The sequence below is a fragment of the Dermacentor andersoni genome, chromosome 3 (assembly GCF_023375885.2).
Source record: "Dermacentor andersoni chromosome 3, qqDerAnde1_hic_scaffold, whole genome shotgun sequence".
Lineage (NCBI taxonomy): Eukaryota > Metazoa > Arthropoda > Arachnida > Ixodida > Ixodidae > Dermacentor > Dermacentor andersoni.
Window position 1 is genome coordinate 4,758,391 of NC_092816.1, and position 27,052 is coordinate 4,785,442.

The window sequence follows — 27,052 nt, forward strand, 5'->3', positions numbered from 1 at the left end:
AGTCGGTTCCTGGAGGCATGCAACATCAGCGATACTTCTACATGAACAAGTTGTCGGATTAGTCACCTGAGAGCGGCTCATTATAGCGGCCCCTACATATATATAAGCTTTAAAACCATTTACGTCATTTCCATCCAGTCTAATAGTGAGGCGAAAAAGTATGTACAATTTGCTTGCGGTTGTATATCGTAAGCCCTCAAAAAAGGTCGTAGCGAATTAATACATTGTTTTGTTTCTTATATTCGGGACGACATCAATTACAACTGGTACATCTCGTGTCGGCTATGCATTTCTGAGATACCACAATCGTGAAGGTGTGCATAAAAGGTGTGCGGAAGTGCAATGCTAGATTGTTAAGCGGTGTGTCAGCCATATGACGTGCAATGGAAGCACACCGTTACTTTCTCCTCCCGCGGCGGGAAGTGCCTGGAACGGGCTTTCCTTATACGCACACTCTTGCAGGTAAAAACAGAGGCGGTCATCGCAGGGATGCAATTCGTGTCTTAAGTTGTGCGTGCTACGTTCGCGCACATAAGGGATTTGGTTTCGCGATAAGGTAGTGGCGATTAGTAATTACGTTTTGCTCTGAATAAATGAATAATAATAAGATGATAATGGGGACACGACAGGAGCGTTTGGGTGGCGTCTCCACTGTCTTTGGATTCCTTGGGGCAAAAAGTAGCTATGCACATAATAAATATGTAGCAATCGAGTCGTCAGCAAAAGAAAGTGGATCCGGCTTTTAAATTTTTGTTAGACAATTAGAAAGCAAGGCCAATTCTAGGTTAGAAAGCAAGCTGAATATGAAGGCCTGTACAGTGGGGTGGAGTGCAGAACACAAGCTAGAGCAGAGATTGACTGCAAAAAGGAGCCGAGGCAAGAGGCACCTGTTTAGCATTTCATCATAAGCAGTTCATTGACTCGGCCTGTCACGGGAGTGACGAGGCGCGCGATTCTTTACGAGTCTGCGCCGACACGGGCGAACACCGGCCGGTCCCACCACTTCTGTGGGTCGCCTGCTGTCGTATCTGTTGATGCCCCACCACGAGGTAGCCAGTCGGCTTTACGCTGGCTCCTCTCTTTTTCTCTTCGCTGTGACGCGGAATCTTTTCTTTCAGAGCGTATCGAACGACGTCAAACGTACGAAACACGGCCACGCGGCAGGGCCAACATTCGTGCAATTTTAAATGTTTTGCATAGTTTGCGGCGTTTAAGATGTTGAGCGGAATTTTTTTACAGCTCGCTCGGCAAACCGTTGCTGCTGCATGTTCGGCTGTGCTCACGTGGAAGCTGCACAGAGCTCATCCTCACTCGGGTAGCCAGCGCGTCATCTTCAAACGCTCGCCTCAGGCTGATAAGGAGCCGAGCAGACGTCGCGTTGTTGTTCTTGCCTTCTGGTTGCCACCATGGTCGGATCAAAAACCGAGTATAGCAGAAAGACCTTAAGAGGAAGCTTTAGCTCGGGCCCAACTCCGACGCGGCGTATTCAAATACATGTAGAACGCAAAAACGTTTTTCTGAGATAACCCCAGGACCGATTTTAATGAAATTTGTTGCATTCAGAGATAAAGATAAATTCTAGTGACTGTCGGTAGCGGAATTTCGATTTAGGGCTTGACTTTTGTTAAAAAGATTTTGAAATATTCCACCGTTTAAAAAAATAGAAGCTCGAAATTTACAAATTGATAGCTCTGCATCACGAACAGATATCGCGGTTCTGTAAACGGCATCCATAAATCATTCAAAGCGGACAAATTCGATATGTGCTTTAACACTTTTTCTCCTGTTTCAGTACATGAAGAGAACTGTTGAAGAACAGATCAGGGGTAACGTGTCGCCATAATACAATGTAGTTAATTGGGCACCAGAAAAATGACTCAGCCGTGAGCTTTACACACTCATGCACCCCTGATTCATCGGAATGGCTCATGACACAACAAACACTGCCGGCTGAGTGCGCCTGTTAAAAGTGCGACATTCACAGTGCTTAGAATACGTATTGCAGCCGACAAAGAACAGTCATTGCAGAAGCCCCCTCGACTGAGTTCAACGAGATAGCTGTTTCTTAGGCTCGGTTTGCCGCTGGTCTCGCTGCCGTGGCGATTCCTGTGCCTGGCGGCGTCTGCGATCACATCGAGCACGGTGGTCGCAGACAGCGTTCGGTGCCAGAGTTGCCGGCACTTGGCGACTGCGCCGGTCGACCACAATTACGCAACACAATTTCTGAGAGCACGGATTCGAGGGGCCGTTCGTATGCGACGATGATGCCGGTCGACACAACATAGTGAGCGAGGTGACAAGGCGTCGGCCAATCATCAGCGGTTCCTTTTGAGAAGCTAAGCGGACACGGTCTTCAATTCACCGAGAACTCATTATAGTGCATCCAAATAATTTTGGTATTACTTCATTGGCTACAATACTTGCACAAAGTATGTACGCCGGCCAGCCACTGGGCGCTCTTAGGTGGCGCTCGAATCCGACAGTCGAATCCGTGAAGCTCCTCATTTGTAACAAATGCTTTTTTCTAACCGATCACACAGTCGAATAACACGTTTTCCATCTCAATCACCTGGTATCTGGTCCGTATTCACAAGGAAGCTACTTTCCTATAGTTGTTTGTAAGAGCACATTTCACCCAATCCTGATGCTGGACATACGAAGGCGGCTAGCCAATCGCAAAGCCTACTTGTGAACGAAAAGTTCGTGAATTCGGTTCGCTGTTCTTACGAAGTAGCGTCCCAAGTGCTTTGCGAATATGGGCTCTGAAAGTGGATTCCGGGAAGCTCTCTGATGCAAGGGCTTCGCAGACGACTTGGCTATCGTCTGGTTGCAGTTTTGTTGGTGATAATCACTGAACGGCGCGTCAACAACTATGTACTCTTGCTTGAGATAACGTTTGCCAATAAGAATTCAGAGACGCTGAAAATAAGTCCGCTATTACGTTCGGCCAGCGCCTGTTCGTATACGCTGGAGTGGTTCAGGAATTGCGATAACATCAAGTGTTTCTTATTGGCCAGCCGAGTTCACTAATACTACGCTTTCAAATGTCATTGGCCGGCGCCACCACTTAGGAACTAATGTGGCGTACGAAATTCTTCTTCGTGAATAATTGCCCTGGGCCCAAAACGTCCCTTACGTATTGGCGCTCCCACACAGTTTCACAAAATTGGCAGTGGTCAATAAATTCGGGGCCGAATTTGCCAAAATTTTCATTTTCCATTGGCCATCGCTTATGTGTCCGACATCACGAATGGCTTTTAGGACGATCGCAAGAAATCCTTTCTGAATGCGAGCTCAGGTCAGCCACAACAGCGAACGCTCACGGTTAGTGAAGCGAGCTGGCCAATGACAATTTTCGCCACCGAAAAACACCGTAACACCTGGGGTAGTACGCGGGCAAATGGTGCGGAGGACGACAGAGACGAATACGTAATGCGCGCCTTTTTGCTTTTCAGTTATGCGGTACAAACTATCCCACCAGTCTGTTCTTTGGAATTCGTAAAAGGTTTTATCATGCAAGTGACCGAAAAACTTTTATCGCGTAGTGCTCTTCGCAATTGGACGACGGTCGAACGTCAAGGGGATAACTAGCTGACAGAGTAGGCGCACTCAACGTGCTCCCGGAACCTGGATTGGCAAAGTTTTCGTTGGTAAGAACCATCTCAGATTGGCCGGTGCCCCCGCTACTATGTGATCGGCCGGCAACTGCACTTAAACGGCCTTTGTGAATCTGTGCTCTTGTTTCTAAAAGCTCACATTGGCTGCTATTTTCGCGAGAAGTGAACGTGACATGTAAGGCATAGCATACTTAAGGACCTCACAAGCAAAAATGAAAGACGGTAAAGCGCGTTCACATCGGGCCGCCCATTGAACGAAAGTGTTCGCGACACAAGAGCGCACAGGATGGCCTCCCACGTCGTCGGTCCGTCAGTCAGTCAGGGTGTGGTTTCCAAGGTACGAGCAGTTATTGGGCCACCAAGAAATATTATGCAACACAACACATCGGTTACAGCAGGGAAGGGTAGCTCGACGCGCATACGGGGGTGGTGCGACCAAGATGGTGGAGGCGGCCAGGTCGAGCAGACGAAGACCAGAAGCAGACGACGACATACGGAGGAAGACGGCACTTCCCCACGCAGATCACATACACACACATACACACATCACCACCGTCTCCCAATGCCCGAGCTCACCGCAAGTACGGCATTTAGAGCAGCTCACTCAGGAAGAGCACGAGACGCATACAAAAAAAAATGAAAAAAGGCTATAGTGAAATGGAGTTGATTACGTGGTACAGGGTGAAGCGTAGTTTGAACTATCATATGTTAGTAAGTCTGACAAGAAGAAGCGTTGCAGGCATGCCGATTAGGTGCGTGGAGCACATGCGACCACTGCTCGTTTGATGGCCCGCACTGAGGCAAGTTTAGAAGCTACAGGCAATTAGAGCTACCAGCGCTCTAAACGCGTGTCATTGGTAGTCAGTGTGCGTGCCGGCCAGCCACGTTTGGGACAGTAGGTGCGCCGCTCTTTGGCTGAGCTTCGCAGCCGCTGCTTCCTTGTGGCAAAAGAAAGCACGCTGATGGGACCTGAGAATACTGCGAGGCGACTTCCATTTGTCGCGGCAACACAAATCAAGTGACTCCCAACCCACTGTCGCATGGCATACGACGGCGCGAAAGCAAAGCGCGACCGCAACGAGACATGATCAGGGCCCTAAATGAGCTGCATGGAATGCAGGTTGTAGAGGTTCAAAGGATCCAAGGGCGGGCAGGGCAGACAGAGATGTTGCATGTTAAGGTTCATACCTGCGAAGGGGTAGCCAAATCCTGGGTAGCCGGGGTAGCCTCCACGGCCGTAACCGTAGGCTGGGAAGCCAGCTGCCAATATCACCAGGGCGTCACAGCAGCCAGCAGACGAAGCCGCGTAGAGGGACGGAGAGGAACGTGCAAAGGAAAAACCAGATTACAAAGCTGTCGCGATATGAGTGCCGTCAGCTCAACACTTTTGAATGAGTTCACATTGCATGCACCTCGGCGATTACTGCACGGCAGCACTTAACGACAGCGTAAATTGCACAGCAGCGCGGGCACATCGCGGCCTGTAAGAATTTGGCACCCCACTCAAGAGCGTGCGATATTGCAGCGTCAGTAGCTGCTGCATTAGATTTTATAGGCTCACGCTACGTGGTAGAGACGTTAGCATTTGTTTTTGTCGCATTGGCATGATATGGCACAATTACGAAGACGATTAAATGTGCTCACTTAAAATACAAGTGAACTTCAAGTGACTGCTTTATAACCGTAATGGCTTTACTTGCGGGGCAATTTCTGTGTGTTGTGACGTACAATGTTCTAATTTCAACTTTATGCGAACTCTGCGTTAGCGCTTCCCGATTATTACTTTCATTTCCTGTTGATATCCTGTCTCCTTTGTTTGTGAGTGCCCAGCGCGAAATGTGGACGTAGACATGAGATGGAACAGCGCTTGTCTTTGTTTTGTGTACGTGCAGCCTTGGGGTTGCGCTGCTCTCATCAAGATTGATGGCCTTTCAGGACGCAGGATGCTCACTATCCCTACATTGGCTACCCGCACACATGGGGATTCCGGGCAATGAAGAGGCGGAAACTCTTGCAAAGAATGCCCACCACTCAAGCGTCCCCCTCATCCCTGCTGTAACGGCCGCAGACTTCTCGAGACACAGGCCTCGCCTGCACATCATCACCTAACACCTGGACGAACGGGTATCCCTGGGCCGGCCTCCACGGCCTCTTCCACAGCACGGCCTCCCACGAAGGGATGCCTCGTTGCTGCTCCGACTGCGAGTTGGCTGCTACTGGACGGCAGCCCACCGGCACCGCCTTGGCAAATCCACCTCGCCAGCCTGTGCCTCCTGCGGTGAACCAGAGACTCTGGAGCACCTCCTGCTGGCCTGCCCTGCTCACCTGCAGCACCGCGGCAGACTTCTGCAGCAGTTCCACCGCCTGGGGCTCCCATATTCACGACAGGAAGATATCCTCTTCTCCTGTCGTAACCAGCCTTCCTAAGTGTCGTCGAGTACCTCGACTCGTAGGGGCTCTCAGCGAGACTATAGGAAATTTCTACGAAGACGGATAGCCCAACGGCTATCCCACCACCTTGGGCATCCTGATCCGTCACAACTTCGCTTCTCCTGGGTCACCTCATATACCGTCTATCACTAGCCTTCTATTCCGGTCGAACCCACTGGGCCCTCCCGGCCAGGCTGCTCCGATGCTGCTAGGACGACCGTCTACGTTTCTCCCTCCTACTCTCTCTCCTTTACTCCCCCACCCTGCTGGCGCTGAGCCGTGCTCTCGCATGGGTTGCAGAAGATAGTGCTAGCCTTTCCTTCTTTCCCACAAGAACCACTTCTCTCTCTCTCTGCATGCTTAAGCTCGCCATAATGCACGACCAATCAGCTGTCCTGCTAACTTGTATTTGTGTGCTCGTTTGAGCCGGCCTATCCTCACTGCGCACTGTAAGCCTCAGAGCCAACCACGCGAAATTAATTTTAAAGAAGCATACAAGAAAGCTTGCAAAAGCTTGTGGAAAACGCGCCGCTTGGCATGCGCTCTCTTTTTGTTTCTAACTTTGGAAGCAAACGGTTTTTGTAGCCTGCAATTTCGAACGACCATCGCGGCATGTCAGGAAGGTGTCAACTATGGTTCGTGAAATTGTACGGCTGACAGAGCACTGAGCGCCACAGGTCTCGAAGCCGCGCTGCCTAATTGGATCGGCAGATGGCGCCTCGTCATTTGTAAGCTGATCCGCGTATAAGGCTCGCTGAGCGACGTAGGGAGCATTTAACCACACTTGCAAGCATACTGCGGAAAGCTGTTCGACGTCATGGCTTCTGAGGGCGACAAGTGTGCCGAATATGCGTCTAAAACCCGAAAATATACACTAACTACTATAGGCGAAATCATAAAAACGTAGTCGCTGCAGCAGCACATCCGGCGCCAGCGCGTCCAGACAGCGAGTACACGTCTGGACTGACGGCTGCGAGTCTCGGCTCGACTAAATACCACGGCAGCATCGTCGTCGTCGGCAGCGCGGCGGCTCCTTCGAGTCCCTCTCTCCCGTCCGCATCTCGTGGCGCCTTCTCTCCCCCGTGACGGGTGATTGCACCGCAAGCGCCGCGAGACCGAAGCCCCCTTGCTTTTATTCCGCTCCCCGTTTGTGTCGAGGTGCGCGCCGTGCTCCGCTGGGCGACGCACGCGGGCCGAATGTCTTCAAAAGCGGAGGAGGGAAAATGTGTGCGTTTCTACTGAAGAGCCTGCGAAAATAAGTGACTACATCGAACGAGTGGCTCGGTTTGCATCAGCTACACGCGAATCCAATCGCCGCTTCACCGAGAACCCGTTTGGAAGTGTGTGTTGTGTATGTAACCGACTGTGGCACAAGCGGGATTTGCAAACGGTGAGTGATAACATGTATGTGACTCTTCGTGAAGCCTTCCCAGATTGGACTGAAGTGACTATAGAAATTGCCAAGGTGTGCAATACTTGCAGCTCTAGTCTGAGAGAACTGAAGATTCCACTGTACAGTGTGTCTAATGGTTATAAGTACCCTCATATGCCACCAGGTTTTCCTCCGCTAAACTGTGTAGCCGAAAGAATAGCTTTCGCAATTCAACTAGGTTTAACCAGAGCTAAACCACGGCCGATTATTTTTCCATCTTCTCGCTCTATGCCGAGCCGGATAGCGAAGAGGCATTCGTTCATTTAATGGCAACGCAGCCAGCCTCTCATTAAGGGCCGTGTCGCAAAAAACCTCATGTCGGCATCGGTCGTCGCTTGGCCAAAAATCACCCCGAACCACAACCACGCAGGCCCTCCGCGTGGCGCGGAGGCGTTACTGAACTAATTGAATTTTCAAAGTAAAATGCTTCAGACATACATGATAGCGGCGGAGTTTATTGGAATATACCAGAAAATATACTTCTGTTTACGCGCAAACTCAAACGCAAAAACCCTATTCCGAGCAGCGCGACTCGCTCGGTTCCTTGCAACAACCCCGTCGCGTTTCGCTCCGCGCATGCGCAGGAAGGCTGCGCTTGCCAGGAAGCGGGGCAAGCAGTCAGGGATCGTTGAAATCTATCGCGTTTCACTCTTAAAGTCGAAGCTTAAGCGTCGTCTAATTTTTTTAGAAAGGGATTTCATTAAAAAGAAAAACTGAGCAAGGCCATCATCATCATCATCATCATCATAATCATCGTCATCAGCCTGTTTTATGTCCACTGCAGGACGAAGGCCTCTCCCTGCGATCTAAAATTACCCCTTTCTTGCGCCAACCGATTCCCAACTAGCATCCTCATTCTAATATTTTTCATTTCCGCCGATAACTGACGCGCCTTAACCGATACCTGGACAAGGAAAAAATTGTAGATCGTTAGCTTTTCAGCAAGAAATAATAGACGAATGAATAAATAAATAAATAAATTAATTAATTAATTAATAAATTGACGGTGAAACAAAGCATATAAGTAGGCTCGTCCACATACCTACCTTTCACGCACCAGGAAGTGCGAAACTTTCCGTACGTATTACAACGCTGTCCTTTCACAGATCAGCAGTCTTGGTAGATTAAGAACAAAACGAACACTAGCTTCTATCTATTCTCTAACAACGGCTATGGCTACAAAGAAAGCTATATGCGTGGTCAAAAGGATATAGGGTGTCACTCCTGGTCTCGTTTTTTCCCTTCCTTATTGCAGGCGACACAGAGCACAGTGTGGATAACGTTACTGCATGGCAACGTAGACTAATCAACACAGCAATCTAGGCTTGGTGCAAGAAACCGGAGACATGTGATGTTATGTTAAAGACCAAATCATAGATATGGTCCGAAGTGTTACAGCAAGTAACTGGCAACAGTCGACAGTCGCTTGTACACGGAAGTTGATGACGCGTGATCGGTATGTTTACACTGAGAACAGCGACCGCAGGCATCTTGAAGGTGTTGCATAAACCAACACTGCAGCTATACTATCCGCGACGGGTCTGTGGCGGAAATCACTTCGTACACGAGAAGGACGCAGTGACGAACGATCAATCAGACACTTGCCATACAACACTTATCCTTGTCTCACACAGCAATTTACCCGCCGGAACATAGGGCAAAATTAGGCGCCATATACAGGAGTTTCGGGTGTAGTGTTGTTGCATGGATTCGCGACGATTCTGTTTGAAGCCAAATTTTTGGCACGCCCGAGATTTCGCTTTACATAACATTCAAAACGTGACTCCGGTTTCTTGCAGCCCTTCGCACTAAAGACTCATCAAACTACCGTATACCGATGCAAGTACACGCTATGTTTTCAAGCCATATGACATCTATACAAGTCTACAGCACACCGCGTAAATGTGCCCAAGGTCAAGGGAAATATTAAACGCTCCCCTTCATTCAAGAAAAAAACAATAACAAAACGCTATGCGAGGGTGGCATGCCGATACGGGTGGCGACGCATTCCGATTACGTGCTGCGTCGAGCTGCCGTCTGGTTTCGGAGAGTCCCCAGGTCATTTGCATGCATTCTTTCGTTCGCTCCAAACACAGCCAAGATGAAAATGACAGTACTCCGTAATGCATAGACGTGCTTCCCTGTAAATTTTGCAGAAATCAGAAATATATTGATTGCTGTCGGCGTTCGGCGCCCGCCTCTGACGGCAGCTCAATGCAGACACACCGGCCTAATCACAAACTCGTGCAGGTGGGTTCCAGCTGAGAATGACGATCGATAACATCTCGGAGGGTGGAAACAAAGGTGACATGACTACGCTATCATGCACACGAGCCGCTCGGCGTCCTCAGGCAGCGCGCGCACAGCGGACGCTCGCTTTCTCACGCACACCAGGCGAACGCTTCTAGAAACTGTGGACGAACGTCGTGCTGGAGAGGCTCAGTCGGCTCTGAACATTGCATTCATGAAAGAGTTTGCTTTTCGGTCAGACTGCGCCCGCGGTAACGAGGTGGACGGGCGCCGGTTTTCAGCACGGCTTTTTCCGGAGGCCTATTCGGCTTGACTTGTTCACCTCTGAAGTGGCGACGCATACCTTAAGTCGTACTCAAATGGAGGTGCTCAGGATGAACGATTGCTGGCATCATCGGTTAGAGAGCACTGGATGGATGGATGAATGGACGGACGGAGGGACGGTCGGTCGGACGGTCAGATGGATGGATGGATGGATGGATGGATGGATGGATGTTGCGAGCGTCGCCTTTGGAACGGGGCGGTGGGTTGCGCCGCCAAGCTATTTGTTATTTTATTGCCTAATGTCCTACCTATGTTGAAAAAGAAGAAAAGGAAAAAAAAACGTGATTAACTCTCACAATCAAAGTTTCGGAACCCCTATTGTGAACTTTGCTTTTGTGCGCCTCCATTGTTCGTCGTTTCCCTACTTTTCTTCCACCAATCTTCCAATCGCCTCTTACTGAACTTGATATAGCAGCTGCTCCTGCCAGCGAGCCAATCCATTCAGTAGACCCTTTTGCACACTAAGTACGCTATCTTGTGAGGAACAAAACTCAGTAGCCCCTAGGCCTTGCGTTTCGAGCGTTTCCGAGGCACTATATTAAGGCCCCCTTCCAGTCTACTAAACATTTTTTTCCCGACAGCTAAACATCTGCTGTGAATGACTTGATCAAAAGCAAACATTCACAGACTCGCTCCTCGCTACATAACTTCCAGCTTAAAGAGTAACAAATATCATGAAAAAACAACAACAAAGAAACACCTCCACCGTTTCGCGAACGAGATGGCCATTCCTCTTGATTAAAGCTGATTCCTTAAGCTTCTTGTACGGATAATGGCACCAGTCGAGAAAACAGGGCGCCGAGCGAACAGCGTATTTAGCGGGCACAAGTTCACGTTATGCCTCCGCTGCAGCGTTGCGGTGGAAAACTTGCTGCTGACAAACGTTTCTTGCTCTTTTACAATGCCCGCCAAGACGACTTCGCCTTCAGTAAGCGTCACTCGCTCATGCACATGTGCTCGTCGTGTCCACTTGATTTGTTAAATTGCTGCAGCTGGCCGTATCGGGTCGCAGCGAGTATTATTCGCTTTTAAAGTGTCGCAAGAACCCAGAATAGCTCGAGCTTGCTCGAGTAACGATAATTCATTTATCGGGATGCAATCTACTCGTCACCTTCCCAAGGACTAGAGATACCCGCCAGATGAAAGATTTCAAATCTGCGCCCTGCAGCCGCCGATGTTGACGTGCAACGAGATGCTTGAAGGCGCCTTTGAAAAGAGGGAGAGAGTCGTTCGCTGCTGCGCGGGCGTAATTATCCAGGCCACTGGTCCCACTCTCGCGGATGCAGGAACACAAGAGGCTGAAACGAGGACGAAAAGGAAGCAGAGCGAAGGTGCCGTTTCGTCCAGAGGAGAGGTGTACATGGTGGCACCGCGCTTTGCAGACTTCTGTAACTGCAGCAATTTGCGTATCGCTTTTTGAGCTTCACATATTGGCTCTCGTCAAGGGACTGCACGACATGGTCCCTGCTGCTATATCATTATTATTAACTGCATGTAAGGAGCTTTTGGTGCCTCGTAATGGCGCCGGCTACTCCTTTACTGCGACGTGCATTAAAGAGATCAACCACAACGACCACTTGGCCGAGTTAGCCGGGCGTTGCTGAGTTGATACATTCGTAGCCAGATAGTGTAATGGAACTTGATGGGTTAGGTTGGAAACTAATTTGTGAGAACGTGCTGACAGAAGGATGAAATACAAGACCCGATTGATCAACTTTTCCCTTCTGTCCAAAATGATGACAAGTGTGACATGATGCGTACTGAAGGCTTGCAAGCACTGGATGCAGGGCGTCCAGTACTTGTAAAACGTATTGACTTGACGGTGTCTGCAGCTTCGTAAAAACCGCGCGGAGAGCATCAACGAATGACTGCTTACGATGACGGTCTCGCGGTGGCATTTTATCAGGGATAGATATAGAGGTGGATACTGTGCCTCGCAATCGGCAGTATGGATGGTGAGTGCAGGCAAAGAATCAGCATTGGCGCTCTGCGGTGCTGGTTTGGAGTGAATTCAAGGTCAGGGTGGCAAGAAGGCCTTCGGGAAAACAAACCGCGTCATATGACATTCTATGGGAATAATTTATTTTGTAGTTTATAAACAAGGCGCTTTGCTGCCACGGTGGGGTCCTAAAATAAGTTGGCTCTCTCTGTCCGTTCTTTCCGTCACGTCATCGTCCTGTCCTCTTCCCTCACCGTGCGGCGAAGAAGGCCGCCACCAGAGAGGTTCAAACTCATGCAGCTGTGTGCAATTTGGAGTCCAACCAGTGAGCTGTCGAGGGTCTCGTTTTAGGAGCGCTCACCCCGGCTCGTGCCACGCGATCAAGCACTTGTTCGCAGAGCGTCTTTGATCGTAGCAGCATACGGCCCTTGAATGTCAGGATGTCGTCTCCATTTCGGGCTCTTTGTTGCTTTTCACAAAGTCGAGAGGAGTCGGGCAAGTTTTGTCAGAACAAATGAACTCGGATTCCAGCCTGATGAGGAACGTGTGCCACAGAGAGATGTGAAAGGACATCGCAGAAGCGCTCGTAATGAGCAGTGTCCAACTCGGACAAGGTTTCGGCGAAACCGTCAACTGTATGTGCGAGTTGCACGCACGTCACGAGAATAGGCCGAATTTGTCCCTGTAAATGTAAGAAGACAAACTACGGTGCCTGGAACGCTGCCCTACAAATAAGAGAGATTGAGCACCCGCCATGGTTGCTTAGTGGCTATGGTGTTGGGCCGCTAAGCACGAGGTTGCGGCATCGAATCCCGGCCACGCTGGCCGCATTTCGACTGAAGCAAAATGCGAAAACATCCGTGTGCTGAGATATGGGTGCTCGTTAAAGAACCCCAGGTGGTTCAAATGATTCTGGAGTCCCCCACTACGGCGTGCCTCATAAACAGATCGTGGTTTTGGCACGTAAAACATATTAATTTAAGAGACTGAACATTACGTTTACCTGTTCACTTTCCCGTCAGGAAAAAAAAAGGGACATGTGCAGCCTTCGGTGTTAATCGTTTTCTTCAGACAACGGGCGCTCGGAACTTTCCTGCCGATGCGCGTGTCGCCGTATGTTTCAATCGGTGCTCATAAAAGCGGTGACATTGCATAGGTTAACAGTAGTAGCCGAACTATGCTGCACATCCCTCGCCGTAGATTCTTCTTGACAGCTCACGACAGCTTCGCTTAGACGAACTTCCACAATGCGTCAGATCGGCGTGATGTTTTGAAAATAAGGTGCTCTCAAATTCGGTAATGCGCTGTCGACGCCAAACGTTTACGGGGAGTAGCTTCCACCAGGAATCTCCGTGCAATTTGGTGAACTTGTTTCCAGACGCGGCTTCGGGGAGACTGTGAAATCCTGTCACAAGCTGGCTCGTCCAGGTTCTGGCAGCTGAGCTACCGGTAGCCAACGGAGTCCTGCTATGTTTCAGCTCACCAGCGCTCAAGTTCGTGGCCGCGCCTGCGTTTAAACACAGGGAGACCTGACAAACCATTACTTGGAATGAGCAGCAGCAGATGTCATGACACCGCTTGCCGACGTTGAGCGAAGCTCAGCCCGTGTCGCAGTCACTGGCTGCCGCCATTACGAAGGCCAGTGCCAACAGTACTGAAAAAACGAGGTTGTGCGCGACATTTGCAGGATGCTGTGAACTGTCAGCGCACTTAATGGCACAAGCTTAGAAAGTTTGATTGGCTTACCATCAGTGAGGGCACCCAACGGCCACACCAGTTCTGCAAGAGAAAATCCAAACAGAAACGTCTCAGAGGCTGATACACAAAAATAACTACTACAGAGCTGCTTGGCTAGCTGCTCAAGATTTAAGCTCAAGAATAGTGCAATAGCGCAAGAAAGACATGGGCGAGAAAGGACACGCGCTAACTTCCAGCGGAATGTATTTCAGGAAGTTTACAATGAAGGAATGCGCGGGTTCATGCATGCGCGCGCACACAACAACAACCGTACAAGCAGTGGTTTTCATATCGTTGTTCTGTTCATATCGTTCAAACTGTTCAGCTCAGTTGGCTCACATTGTTCAGCTTTCATATCGTCAGCTAATTTTACTGCAATGTAGGTTTTCTGAAATAAACTAATTTGGAAATTAGTGCCTGTCCTGTCAGTCTTGAGCACGACTTACTTGCGCTATTCTTAAGCCTAATCTAAAACTTGATATACGAACATTACCGTAGGGCACAGTAGGACTTGGGCGGCCAGTTCTCTGAACTTGTCAAATACTCTTTCCGAAGCACGCTAGAATTCAGTGGGTGGATTTCCGATACACCGTTTTTTGATGCCAGTTAAAAAAGAAAAAAGAAAGTACAGGTGGGAAGGTTAATCGGGAATAACTTGGGCTGGCTGGGAAAAACCGACTGTAGCGTTCAAGTGAACTAAAATATGCTGAAGTGAATGTGCAAAGGCTGTTTCACACGCTGCGACCGGAACGACAAAAGTTGGTCCAGTCGCACGCGTCACAATGCGATTCCAGGAGGGCCCGTTTTGTGATTCAAACAATGCGACGCCCCGGGCTGCCAAGTTCTGCCATAATTCTTTTAATGTAACGAAAAGACAAACGTGTATATTGTAATATTGTTGTCTTTATGAGGAGCAAATAATATGTGTCTCTTGTATATTTAAAAGCCTCTTAAAGTTTAAGTTTGCTTTGGAGTGTGCAACTGCGGTTTCTGTAGTTCAGTGCGAAGAGGCATGGCGTACGCAAACCGTTGTTCGCCGCTGATTGTTAAGCGTAGTGTGTTGTCTCGTGTGCCTTCTGTATATGTCCGTGTCGTTCTGCCTGCACTACGACAAATTACAATATGACCTATCAACAAGTCCATATTTATTTATTTCCGATACTGTTAGTTCTTGCGGGCTGTTACAGGGGTAGGGGAAAAAGGATTTTCAACAAACACGTAACACCAGTTCCGCAATAAACAAACAATACATTCAGCAAACACATAATGACAGTTTGCGCTCAAATGATTCAGTTGTGTGCGTTTCAATAAATACATCTGCGTCAAGGCAGTAGTCGACTACAGTATTCACAAGAAAGGAAAGTTTGAAGGCATCAACGCGTGGCACATATGGCCTTGAAGCATGAGGGTGACCCTCACAGCATATGCAGCATTCGGAAGTCGGCTGCAGCGAAGTGCATGGTCGTGTCAGCGCAATGAGATCCTTGCGCTACCCGTGCTAAGCATCAGCTTCTGGAGAAATGGTGTGTGAATATTGCTCGTCATTGCGCCATTGTGTTTCGATTTCCGGTGCTCCTGAGGTTGTGTTTTTCAAAGGAAGGGTAGTTGACTTTGCAGCTCGTATGCTAGCTGGCATGCTATCTTGCGACCAGGTTCCGAGATCTTGAAGCAAAGAATTTGTGCCGTGGGCTGCGCTTCTACTCAGCCTAGGTGCTTGTTCGTTTGCTTTTTCTCGTAGAAGTCTGGAAGCATGGTAAAGTTGAAAAGACCTGTCGGTATACTCGCATGCCTGTGTTCGATGAGTTGTCTTTATTGTGCGCTGCTTGTAATTCATACCATGAACACCTTGGACACAAGCAACGCATCTGCAATTTTCCATGATATCCGCTCATCCACTCCCCATGATTTCGACATTATTCTTTTCACCAGATCTACAATTTGTGTCCAGGAGCGGCATAATTGTTTCACCCATGTGCTGGCTCTACAGTCTTGGTCTTACACTTACTGAGGATTCGGAGACGTTGACTTGCGAGTGTATTTGTCCGGCTATGTGAAGGCAAACATGCAATATGGGGTAGTTTATCATTCTAGCCTTAATTTCGATCTAGATGTAAGCCGACTTATGAAAAAGCTGGATGCCAAAGAAGGTAAGAAAGTCCGCAATGTTGTTGAGAGCTTGCTGAATCATTCTTGATTTCTGTATAACTTTCCCATAGACTGTAGCATAGGCGGAAAGCTTTCATTTACCCCCCCGGGGGGGGGGGAGAACCAGCATTCTGAACACCCCCCCCCCCCGGAACACACACACACACACACACACACACACACACACACACACATATATATATATATATATATATATATATATATATATAGGTGTGTGTGTTTCTTGCACTTGAAGAAACTCCACGTGACCTCCAAAACTTGTTCACTGCAGTGACAGCCTTATGTGACAGTTTACAAGACCTCATAGTAGGAGACAGTTCTAATTTCGCAGCATAAGTCCTCTCCCACCACCAAGAATCTGGCGTCTCTCGCTGGTGTAATCTTCCTTCGTGTAATAGTGGTATACTTCGCTATTGCTAATACTGTATCGCATTCTCTTGAGCTAATTTGACGTCTATCTCGATCACGTAAACAAGATCTTTCATCTGACCCTAAAGAAAGAAAGTGAGTGGAGATAGGTCAGGCGACCTAGCCGGCCAATTTACAGGCCCATGCCTTCCAACCTATTACACATGAAAAGTCGCATCCAGCCACTTTCGTGTTCACCTGCTCCTGTGTGCTGGCGCATCATCTTGCTGATACAACACAAGTGGAAGACGTGACAGCGGGAATTCGCTGAGCAACTCATCCACCACTCTTTCAAGTGTTTCGTCAACGTAACGCTCTCCAGTTAAGTGTGTGATCGAAGAAGGTGGGACAGATTATAGGACCGGCGTAAATTCCGCACCCCACATTAATTAACAAAATTAAATTAAATTATGGGGTTTTACGTTCCAAAACCACTTTCGGATTATGAGGCACGCCGTAGTGCGGGACTCCGGAACTTTGGACCACCTCGGGTTCTTTAACGTGCACCTAAATCTATGTACACGGGTGTTTTCGCATTTCGCCCCCATCGAAATGCGGCCGCCGTGGCCGGGATTCGATCCCGCGACCTCGTGCTCAGCAGCCCAACACCATAGCCACTGAGCAACCACGGCGGGTACACCCCACATCGAACGACCACTGGTACTGGTGCAGATTGTGCTTTACCCAGTGTACATTGTAGCCACTCCAATAGTGTGCATTATGTAAAATTCACCTGGGCGTGTCTGTAAAAATTGGCTTCATCTTTGCACATGATGTTGCTCAAAAAGTCCGGTGACTCATCAGCTTCTGTGAGGACCCAATTCGAGAAATCTAGACGGTTCTACAGGTCCCTATCTTCCGAGCATTGGTGCTCGTTAAGGTGGTACGGGTGAAAGGCGATCGTTTAGAATCTTGCAAACAGATGACTAGGAAATTGGTACCTCGGCGATCACGTCCAGCACGCGAACATGTGGGTTTGAGGCCATAAATGCAAGAACATCCTTGCGTAGGCTAGGACTCAAAGATGGAGTCTTACGTCGCTATTTTTGAAGCCGCCGGTTTGTTTCAGGTTTTCATCATTTCTGATGATAGTCGACGTGTTTGGTCTACCGCCATAATTCCATGACTGGTACATATTTGCGGCGTTCCTCGTGTTGTCATTTGCAGCTCCTTAGGCAAGGATATTTTTACTTTCTGCTTATTAGAGAAAGACATGGTGACCGGGACGAAAGAAAACGCACCTTTACACATTGTCACACATTCCACATTTACACATTGTCAATTTGGTTCTGTGGTGATAGGCGTTGTGGCAAAAAAAAAAAAAAAACCAACCGTGCACTTTATCTACGCTAAGACAACAGCTATCACAGCTTGTTTCCAACTAACACCAAACGCGACGTGTTACTTCGGCTGAAGCGCGGCAGATAAGACACTAGTTCGATCACGATGTTTTACAGCGAAGCTGAATATGGCTAGCCGATTCACCCGTCTGTCCGTCTGTCGCCTGCACGCCGAAAAATCCTCTGGCGCAACGCCATGCAAATGCACGATAAAAAGAAAGGCGAAAGAGAGGCGCGCGATTGGCTGCGCCATTAGTGAGGTTGTTGCGCTCCGTCGCAGCCGAGCGGGCGCACTGTAGTTCTTCTTCGGCTCTGAAACGGGTAGGCCATGCGTCATACGTAGTCCTGAGGAGCAGGTAGCTTTCGACCAGCAGCGCCGCGAGCAGAACCGGGAACGAGCTCGTCTACGCCATCCCGATGCTGCAGGCCGGGCACAAGAACAGGCTCGTGCAGCCGAGCGCATACAGCAACTGCGTACCGAGGATTCCGCAGCCTACCAAGCCGTGGTTTAATGAACCGTTGGGATTTACCCAGTGATAAACACCGGGGCCGCACGTTTCAGCTTCGCTGGTTAACCATTTGTACGGAGTGCTTGGGCGGTGATCTTTTCCTTTATTTTCTTCATTTCGTTCTGGCTAACTCAGAAGAAGCCTGTCCGAGGGCGCTGCTTTATGATGCGGGTGGGAGCGCAGTCACGTGGTATTCGCCAGATTTCGCAGGGTTTATTTATCAGTCGGAAAAAATTTGTATGCGTCGCTGAAAATACCGCAGTTAGGCGTCCTCTGGCTTTGCATACAAATACCTCACTGAAATATGAATAACTATGATAGTACGCCTCGATTTAGACAGTTAATTGCAATTACCTAATTAAATCTCAGTAACGAAAACATTACTGGTATAGTCGGGACACCCTGCACATATCTAAGACCTCTGCATGCAAGTAGCGATGTTTTCATCCCTAATAAATGTCGTAAATTATTAGAAGAGATCTTTCTTTTTTCAGGAGTCATTAGTATTGCTTACTGGAAAGAGAAGGAACACTGAGACACATATCAATCACGTGCATTTCACACGCCGTTGATAGAAGAGTCTGCCGAGGAGGTCAGTGAAGTCTGCAGTTTTTTTTTTTCTTTTCCGGTTAAAAAAGCGTGCAACAGAATTTGAAGCGAGGCGAACGTACAGCAACATACTCATTCCGTAGACATGGGCTATCCATACCTTTAGCAATAATTGTTAATTGGCTACCTCCTTCTCTGTCAAAAATATAATAAACCTTATTCTGTGTGTATATTGAAATATCTTCTGTTTGTACATGGTGTTTACAGTGTACATTGAAAACAATGTTTAACTGAGAAAATACGGATGGGGCACTCGTCGCTGGTGCTTCTAATGCGCGTGTCCTCCTGTGGTCAGGATTTGCAGAAATATAGCGAAAGTATGAATTACATGTCGTGCACGTCACCGCCAACAATGATGGAGTAAGCGATTAGCCACAATAAGACTAAGTGAGAGTGCAGAGGCCACCCAAACAAAACCTCAAATGATGCAGGTGACAAAACTCTGGTAATGACACTTTAGGTGGGGACGCGCGGTAGGCTTCGGCACCGCCGGAAGGGGCTCCCCCCTCTCACACCCCGGAAAACTTCGGAGGGGCGCTCGGGTCCCGGAGCCGCCCCCGTAGTCGGTGCCTATGCTCAGACAAGTACAAGTATTACAAGGTACAAGTATTAGGGCGCAAAATAACGCGCACAAATAAATGTTTTTTCGCTCCATAATAGTTATACCAGGTCGTTGCCTAGGGTCTCGTGTTCTGGTTATTTTTTCTGGCTGATACGAAACTTTATATCACGGTAACACTGGTAGTTGAAATATTCCAGAAGCGTAATTTGCTAATACTGCTTAGATTAACATTCGTTTTAAACCCTAGCTTCTATCCTGAGAACGATATTTCCCGAGAAAAACCCGAGCTTTGCGGTAGAAACAACACTTCCGCTTAGTTCAGCTTCGTCATCGCCTCGCCAGACATCTCTGGACGCACTCTAGTTACGAGCCGTCAGGAGCCAAGACTGGCCTCTTTCTGTCACTGCGCGTGCCCGTCGTTCGCCGTTTCGCAGCAAATTCCCGAAGCCGCCAGCAGGCCCGTCGTGCCAAGCAGATGCCGCGCGTATTGTGCACCCGCATGCTGCGCTTCTCTGTCGAGGTGGCGAGTTACACCGTTATTTGCGGAAGGGCGGTGTAGGTGGCGCTGCCGCCCCAACCCCGCGACAATGCTCGCGAGGAGCAAAAATGCTTCCAATATGGCCGCCTCCGAAGGAGGAGCGGCTTATTGATGGCTGCTCGCTCCGTCATCGCGCAGCGCTCTCCTCGAACGACACAAAAGAGGCGAGACCAGGGGAAAAATGGATCCATTAGGGTTACACACTTTTGTGCCAAGCGCCTTTCTGGCGGGCTTCTCCTGCTGGCTCTCCCGCAATGCCGGGCAGCCCCGCGTTCTCCTGCGCTTCTCCCGATTTTCTTTCGGAGGACAAGCCGTGCGCAGGCCGTGTTTGAGCCCCTCCACCAGCCCTTTGAGGGGGATCATTATTAATGTCTCCGCTGTCATGTTCAGCTTTCTGGGCGCAGTGCTTGTCTTTCTTTTTTGCGCAACCTTCGGCTGGACTCCCCGCGCCGCTCTTGGCTTCAGTCTTGCCGTCTCTTCGCTTTTTCGCCCACCAAGAAGATTTGGAAAAGAAAAGCGCGTCCAGGGGGAACGAAGGTCGGCGTTTCCTACGCTTTCGGAGGATACTTTTAATCCCGCCAATTCTTCGCGTTATTTACTGCCGCCTCCTGTCCCACGCCTCCTCCTTCCTACGCAGCTTCGTACATCACCAGCTCTCCTCCTCTTTTTTGCTGCTGCTGCGATGTACGGGGCGGCTTTCCTTTTGTTGGCTTTTTTTTTTTCTCTTCAGTCCGTTCAGGATTTCCTCGGTTTCGTCTGAAATCTTTGACTCGGTCGCGTGTTTATCAGCCGAAGCCATGTGCCACCTTTTTTTGTTGTTCTACGGGCATTTCTTTTCCACTCAAGCCTCTCTGGAAAAGGGATTCACGCGTTGTGTTTTTACACAGCCAGTGCGACAAATAGAGCTACGCCAACTCGCGAGCGACGCCAGTGGTAATTTTGTTGGAGCAGCGCTGCGTTTCCCAAAGTAGCCGCGTTACAAAAAAAAAAAAAAAAGTGGAAGAAAAGAAAAGTAGAGAAAAGGAATAAAATAGCGCGACAGTGTTACTGGTCTTCAGTTATTTTCCTGCTTTTTTTATCTCCTTTCCGGATATACGCGCTTTCTAGCTAGGCAGGGCGTCAGTCATAAGGCATGAAGGTTTCTTGTGCATTTTACATGAGCTGTAACAGTTAGGTTACTAGACCTATACGACAGAGCTGAACCCAAGTATTCCTCGAAAAACTGGGCGGCGGATGCAATTGGAGGAGGAGGAAAGAGAAAAGTAGAAGGCAGGGAGGTTAACCAGAATAACGACCGGCTGGCTACCCTACACCGGGGGAATGGGAAAGGGGAAAGCAAAGATCACAGGGAGAGAGAGGAGGGAAGGAAAGAAGGAAATTGCGTCAAGTTCGCTGATGCGTGTGGTTTTACAGAAGTTGCCTTAATAGTCACGGGAGGTTGCACAAACCCGTCGTCCTTAAGAAACACAAAAGTGCCTTCACAGCTTTATGGGCCGACGGGCGATGGGGGCGGTGTTCCAGCAGCACCTCACAGAAAGCGGCCGATTGTCCAGTTTTTGGAAAGCTTTGGCAAGTTCTTGTCTCTCTAGGGCATAACCAAAGGCGACAGAGAAGTGTGGCTTCACGTCGAGGAAGTCCGAGTGGAGGTCGGAGTTGCAGGGAGGGGTTTAGTCGATGTAGTCGTGTAAGTCTTAAGGTCGGCGAGTTCCACTCGGTCACTGTGAGACTGCGTGCCAGGTGTCGAAGCTGCCTTGCAGCGTCAGTCCTCGAAAGCGGAATCGGAACGCTGTGCTCTTCTTGATGTGCTGTGCGAGCAGCGTTATCGGCGGAATCATTGCCACTGATCCCACAGTGGCCAGGTACCCATTGAAAAACGACCTCGTGGCCTCTTTGTTGGACATCGTGGTAAAGTTTCACGACTTCGTATGTCAATTGGTCATGACATCCGTGTCGGAGAACTGACTGCGTGCACTGTAATGCCGGTTTTGAATCACAGAACACAGCCCATTTTCTAGGTACTTCAGAATCAATGAATTCCAGTGCTCGACGCAGGGCCGTTAGTTCTGCCACCGTTGAGGTCCTGACATGCGATGTCTTGAACCGCAGTGTCATTCCTCGCGTTGGTATAACCACGGCACCAGAAGAACTGCACGACGTAGTCGATCCATCGGTATAGATGTGCATGTGGTTGCTGTACTTTTCATGCAGAAGAAGTAAGCTCAGCTGTTTTAGAGCAGGGGCCGGTAGATCTGTCTTCTTCTGTAGACCTGGAATCGTTCCAGGATTTGTAGGGAAACATTCCAGGAATTTTCCAGGATTTCTGGAACAAAATGACTTATTATGTCCGTTTCAGCATGGATTCCGCAGTGGCCTTTCAACTGTAACGCAGTTGATCGAAACGATTCATGATTTCTGTGTTGCTATAGATGCCTGTGTACAAGTCGATGTTATATGCACAGATTTTGCGAAGGCTTTTGACAAAGTTTCACACCGTAAACTGCTCTACAAGCTTCGCAATGTCGGTCTTAGCGAGGATGTTCTCGATTGGATAAGAGCGTATTTAACTGATCGCCAACAAGCAGTCAGAGTGGCAGGTACTATTTCAGAAAATCGTGAGGTGTATTCGGGCGTGCCGTAGGGTTCCGTACTAGGGCCACTACTTTTTCTGCTATACATTGATGATATCTCAGCGGTTGTCCAATCACCTGTAAAGATTAAGCTTTTCGCAGATGATTGCCTAATCTATTGTCCGGTAACATGCAGGGAAGATCAATTTAAACTCAACCAGTGCCTTCAAAACTTAAGCTCATGGTGTCAAAAATGGGGTATGGAAATTAATTTAAGAAGAACCACTTACACCCACATAACAAAAAGAAAGGAAGTGATCTCGTTCAAATATAATATTGCTGATAATATACTGGTAAAAGTATGTAGCCTCAAATATTTGGGTATAACCATAACAGATAAATTGAACTGGCGTCCTCATGTTGAAAATATTTGTCAATCAACGTACAGGAAGTTGTGCTACTTGCAAAGGAAATTACGCCAGGCGACGAAAGAAGTCAAGTTGATTGCACACAAGACATATATCCGTCCGAGTCTAGAATACGCTGGTGCTGTGTGGAGCCCCCATCAAAAGGTTTTAAAACATAAACTAGAAAGAATTCAAAGAATGTCAGTTCGCTTTATCTGCTCTAAATATCGACGACGTGACTCGGTAACTGAAATGTTAAAAATATGTAACTTAGAACCACTGGAATCAAGAAGGCAGAAGCAGCGATTGAAATTGCTTTTTCACATACTACACACCGATGTGAAAATAAACAAGGATGATTGTCTGACGCTCTTTCACAAAAGGTTACCACGAACAACACGCAGTACATTCGTACAACCAATAATAGCTCGAACAGACTGATTCCGCTTTTCTTTCTTTTCTGACGCTATTAAAATGTGGAATGAATTACCGAAAGATGTGGTACAAAAAACTGCTATGAGTGATTTTGAGGTTGGCCTTGATAAGTATTTCGCTCACACTGTATAGCTTATATTTGTTTTTTGCATGTAGCTGTGTGTTTTTTTTTCTACAAATGTTCTATGTATTACAAATGTTCTCCTACAAATGATCTTCAATGTTTGTTCTATGTACAATTCAATTACTGACCCTCCCTGTAACGATCCTCAAGTGACGGTTAACAGTATGACTAAATAAATAAAATAAATAAATTATGTGTACTTGTGGACGGCTCAAACACCACGGAGGAAACGCTGGCTCGGCCGCAGGTGCGTACCCTGAAGTAAACGACGAACGATGTGCCCTGACAATACCGCTAAATGTCGAGCAGGGCCTTGCAGCAGTGAGGCTCGCCAAGTGGTGGGAAGGGGTCCTAGCATAATGCCTGAGATGCATACGCATTGTCTCAACGGTAATGTGCGTCGTGATCGGGTAATCCTGCGCAAGGGCAATGGTTTCAGCCGTTGATCCACTGCGTGGTAAGCCAAGACATATCTTAAGGGCTTGGGCTTGAATACTCTGAATCGTACGCAGGTTAGTCTTGCAGGTGTTGGATATTGCAGGCAGGCTGTATCGCAGGAATCCAACGAACAACGCCATGTACAGCTGTAACATAGCGTGTATAGATACTCCCCAACTTTTTCCTGCAAGGAACCTGAACAGGTGACAGATAGCAGTCAGCCGCTTTTTCACGTAATTGACGTGCGGAGTCCAAGACAGGTCTCTGTCAATTACGACTCCCAAGAATCTGTGACTTCTGCTGTATGGTATAAGTTGTCCGTTAATAGATACGCCGTAACCAGACATTGGCTTCCTCGTGAATGCCACCATTGCGCACTTTCCGCATGAAATTTCAAGTCCTTGTTCACGAAGGTAGCAAGATGTCATTGTGGCTGCCTTCTGAAGCCGAGCGCGAAGCTGAAGTCGTGTCACACCTGATGCCCAAATGCAGATGTCGTCCGCATAGATGGAAAGTCGTACGGTGCTTGGCAGGTTGTAAACTAATCCACTGAGGGTGAGATTGAAAAGAGTCGGGCTAAGCAGTCCGCCTTGAGGGACTCCTCGGCTACCGTAATGCTCGGATGTCGGGCCATTTTCTGTGTGCACGTGGAATGGTCTCCTCTGTAAGTAGTTGCACACCCACATATACATCTTATCACCAAGTCCGACGGCTTAAGTGCCAACATTAAGTGCCAACATTAACTAAGTAAGTGCCAACATTAAGTGCCAACATTAACTATGCACAGAATGGACGCCGCTACAGTTGCGCTACTTCTTTCACGCGCGCTATTTGCATGAAACAACTCTCACGGACATCACTTTTTTACAGTTGACTCTAGGAATTGTGCAGAGAAGCGAGCCCCGAATGGAACGTGTGCCTCCCGTGTTCTGCTGACCACGGAACGCATGCGCGGTCGGGCGATGCGAGAGCTCTCCAATTCAGAGGTGCAAAAATATTAGATGGCTGCCACGTCATCCTAGACATTATGCTGGACCAGGACCAGCGTGGCGAGAAGCTGAGTCGGTGACGTCACGTGAAAGCTGTGTGTGCGACCTGCTTTTAGTGGCACGGCGGTGAGAACTCGAAGGATGTTGCCCGGAAAGGAGTAAAAGTGGTGACACCGGCGCTGCTGCTGGTTAAGCAATCTTTTTCGTCAATGTCTGGCGTGAAAATGTTATTCTTTTTACAGAACGAGATAATTTTTTAAATTAATAACAACCACACACACCTAGGAAAGAAGGACACTTTTGTAGATGGAACCCGGAAATTCGTCGTGGAGTTTGGAAATCGTGCAAGTATAACTTCAGTGCGAAAAATAAGTTTACGAAAGAAGATATAATTTTCATTAGAAAAGTCCCTGACAGCACATGTGGCAGAATTCTTATCTAATATGCACAAACTGGATCGACAACATATTTTATTTGGCAAATGCTAATATATGTTTAAAGATAGATCAATATAGACAAAAGAAGAAAAGAGAAACGAGATGCGAGGCAGAACTTACCGGCACCTCTTCCCCGTGCCACATTGTTGGGCATCATGACTTCTTTGGGCTGCGCCTTCTTGCATTCAACCTGCAGACAGACAGACGAATGACTTCAATCAAGTCCTGAGAAGCGCCACCTTTACAGCGCTGCGGATAAAAAGAAAAAGCGATTCCGTATAGAATAAATCAATGTTAGTAAACAAGGGGAAAAAGCACCCGACGTCCCTAGGATGAATGAATGAATGAATGAATGCGGTACTGATACATTGGGAGAGTGGGGCTGGCCCTCTTTTGTCAATGAAACCTTTCGAAACGAATAAATAGCACCCGAAATTTTCGAGACGCTTCGCGCATAGCGAACAGGAAGCTGTCGAGTGTCCGGCGCGAAAGCGAACCCAGTCGGCGTCGGCGTAGAAGCAGCCGCGTCGCCATTGTCGACGACGGTCGCTTCTCGACGTTGGATGCGCGATATCGGTACTACAAGTGCACCTACTGTTACGAAAGGCAGTCGAACATTGCTTTCAACTGCGGCACGGACGATCAGCAGCGACAAGAATGACTCAAGTTCGCTTCACGCACACGGTTGTTTGTTTCTGCCACTCAAGTGAGAACGGGGAATGGCGCATGTGCAATGCGCGAGACAGCAACGCCGTGAATCCCTTTCCGGGTTGTGGCAGCACATGCGCACCGCAGCTACAACGCTGGTACCGACAACTTGTGACGCAGACGAGAGGGCACGCGAAGCTCACAGTGCACCGGCCGATCGTATTCCGTTTAACTGCTCGTGTGATGCGTTGAAATCGACCTGTTCCTCGGCGTGCAGTCCTTTTATGAATTTCCCTCAGCGAGAACACAAACAGCAGAAAAAGAAAAGAATATTTTAGACGCACTGCAGAGATGCGCAAGGCGTCGCAATATGTGGCCAGCAGCTTTTCTGCTGCCGTCCGCGGCTCCGCATCTCAGGGATGGGAGAAACCGCCGAGACCGGACCGGCTAGCGGAATGCGCGCCAGCTGCTGGGCCCGCGAGCCCCCGGCGGTTCCCCCTCATGCGGCAGCTCGGGGATCCGCGGACGGACAAGCGACTCACCCGCGCAGGCAGAGCTGCACGGCTCTCGGATTTGCGCGTCGGTCGGCCGCAGTGCCTCGCAGCGTCGGCGGCGAGAGTCGGTGATGAGCGACAAAGCCAGACGGCAACGTGCGTTGGATGTAACGACGCACATTAGACATTACGGTTCAGGACTGGGCGAGTTGGTGTTGCTTTCTAAAACTGGTACATCGCAACATGGAACGGAGGAAACAAGACGAGCCGGCCAGATGAAAGGACAAAGCGCTGACTTCCAATATACAAGTATCAAATATACAAAATATTCGTCCATTATACAAATATTGAGCTCGGATATAGCGAGGCATTTGAATAATGGCGCGGGCACAGCGAATGAATTGTACTAATTATAGTGAAACGTTTGAAAAGTCTTAAAAAGATTTCAAGCAGATCTTCGAAGGGCTCCTGAGAACTCCCTTATACAATTTCATTGTCTTTGATGGATTGACACACATCTGCCAACTTTTTTTTTTTTTTTTTGTAGGAGACGCTTTGCTATGCATCTCTTTTGTCCGTTTGGGAATTTTCGGGCACCTAACGGCAAGAATGATGATCCTTATTTTTCTTCACTGCTGCTAACCTTGGAGTC

The 27,052-nt window shown here is 48.6% G+C and overlaps 1 protein-coding gene and 1 long non-coding RNA gene across 4 annotated transcripts in view; one reads left to right on the forward strand and one right to left on the reverse strand.

Annotated features, from left to right (window-relative positions):
- Positions 1-27,052, reverse strand: part of Rbp6 (RNA-binding protein 6) — a 1,068,785-nt gene that overhangs the window by 149,458 nt on the left and 892,275 nt on the right. For all 3 annotated transcript variants that reach the window (XM_050169782.3, XM_050169781.3, XM_050169783.3), the window contains 3 exons: positions 25,379-25,448; positions 13,739-13,771; positions 4,806-4,877 (listed from right to left, as the gene is read on the reverse strand). In XM_050169782.3, the coding sequence (XP_050025739.1) occupies positions 4,806-4,877; positions 13,739-13,771; positions 25,379-25,448 (175 nt within the window). The remainder of the gene's footprint in view (positions 1-4,805; positions 4,878-13,738; positions 13,772-25,378; positions 25,449-27,052) is intronic.
- The window catches only part of LOC129382155 (uncharacterized), a 73,235-nt gene continuing 51,067 nt past the window's right edge, over positions 4,885-27,052 (forward strand). Inside the window, exon 1 of the long non-coding RNA XR_008610243.1 lies at positions 4,885-7,437. This is a non-coding gene — a long non-coding RNA (uncharacterized lncRNA). The remainder of the gene's footprint in view (positions 7,438-27,052) is intronic.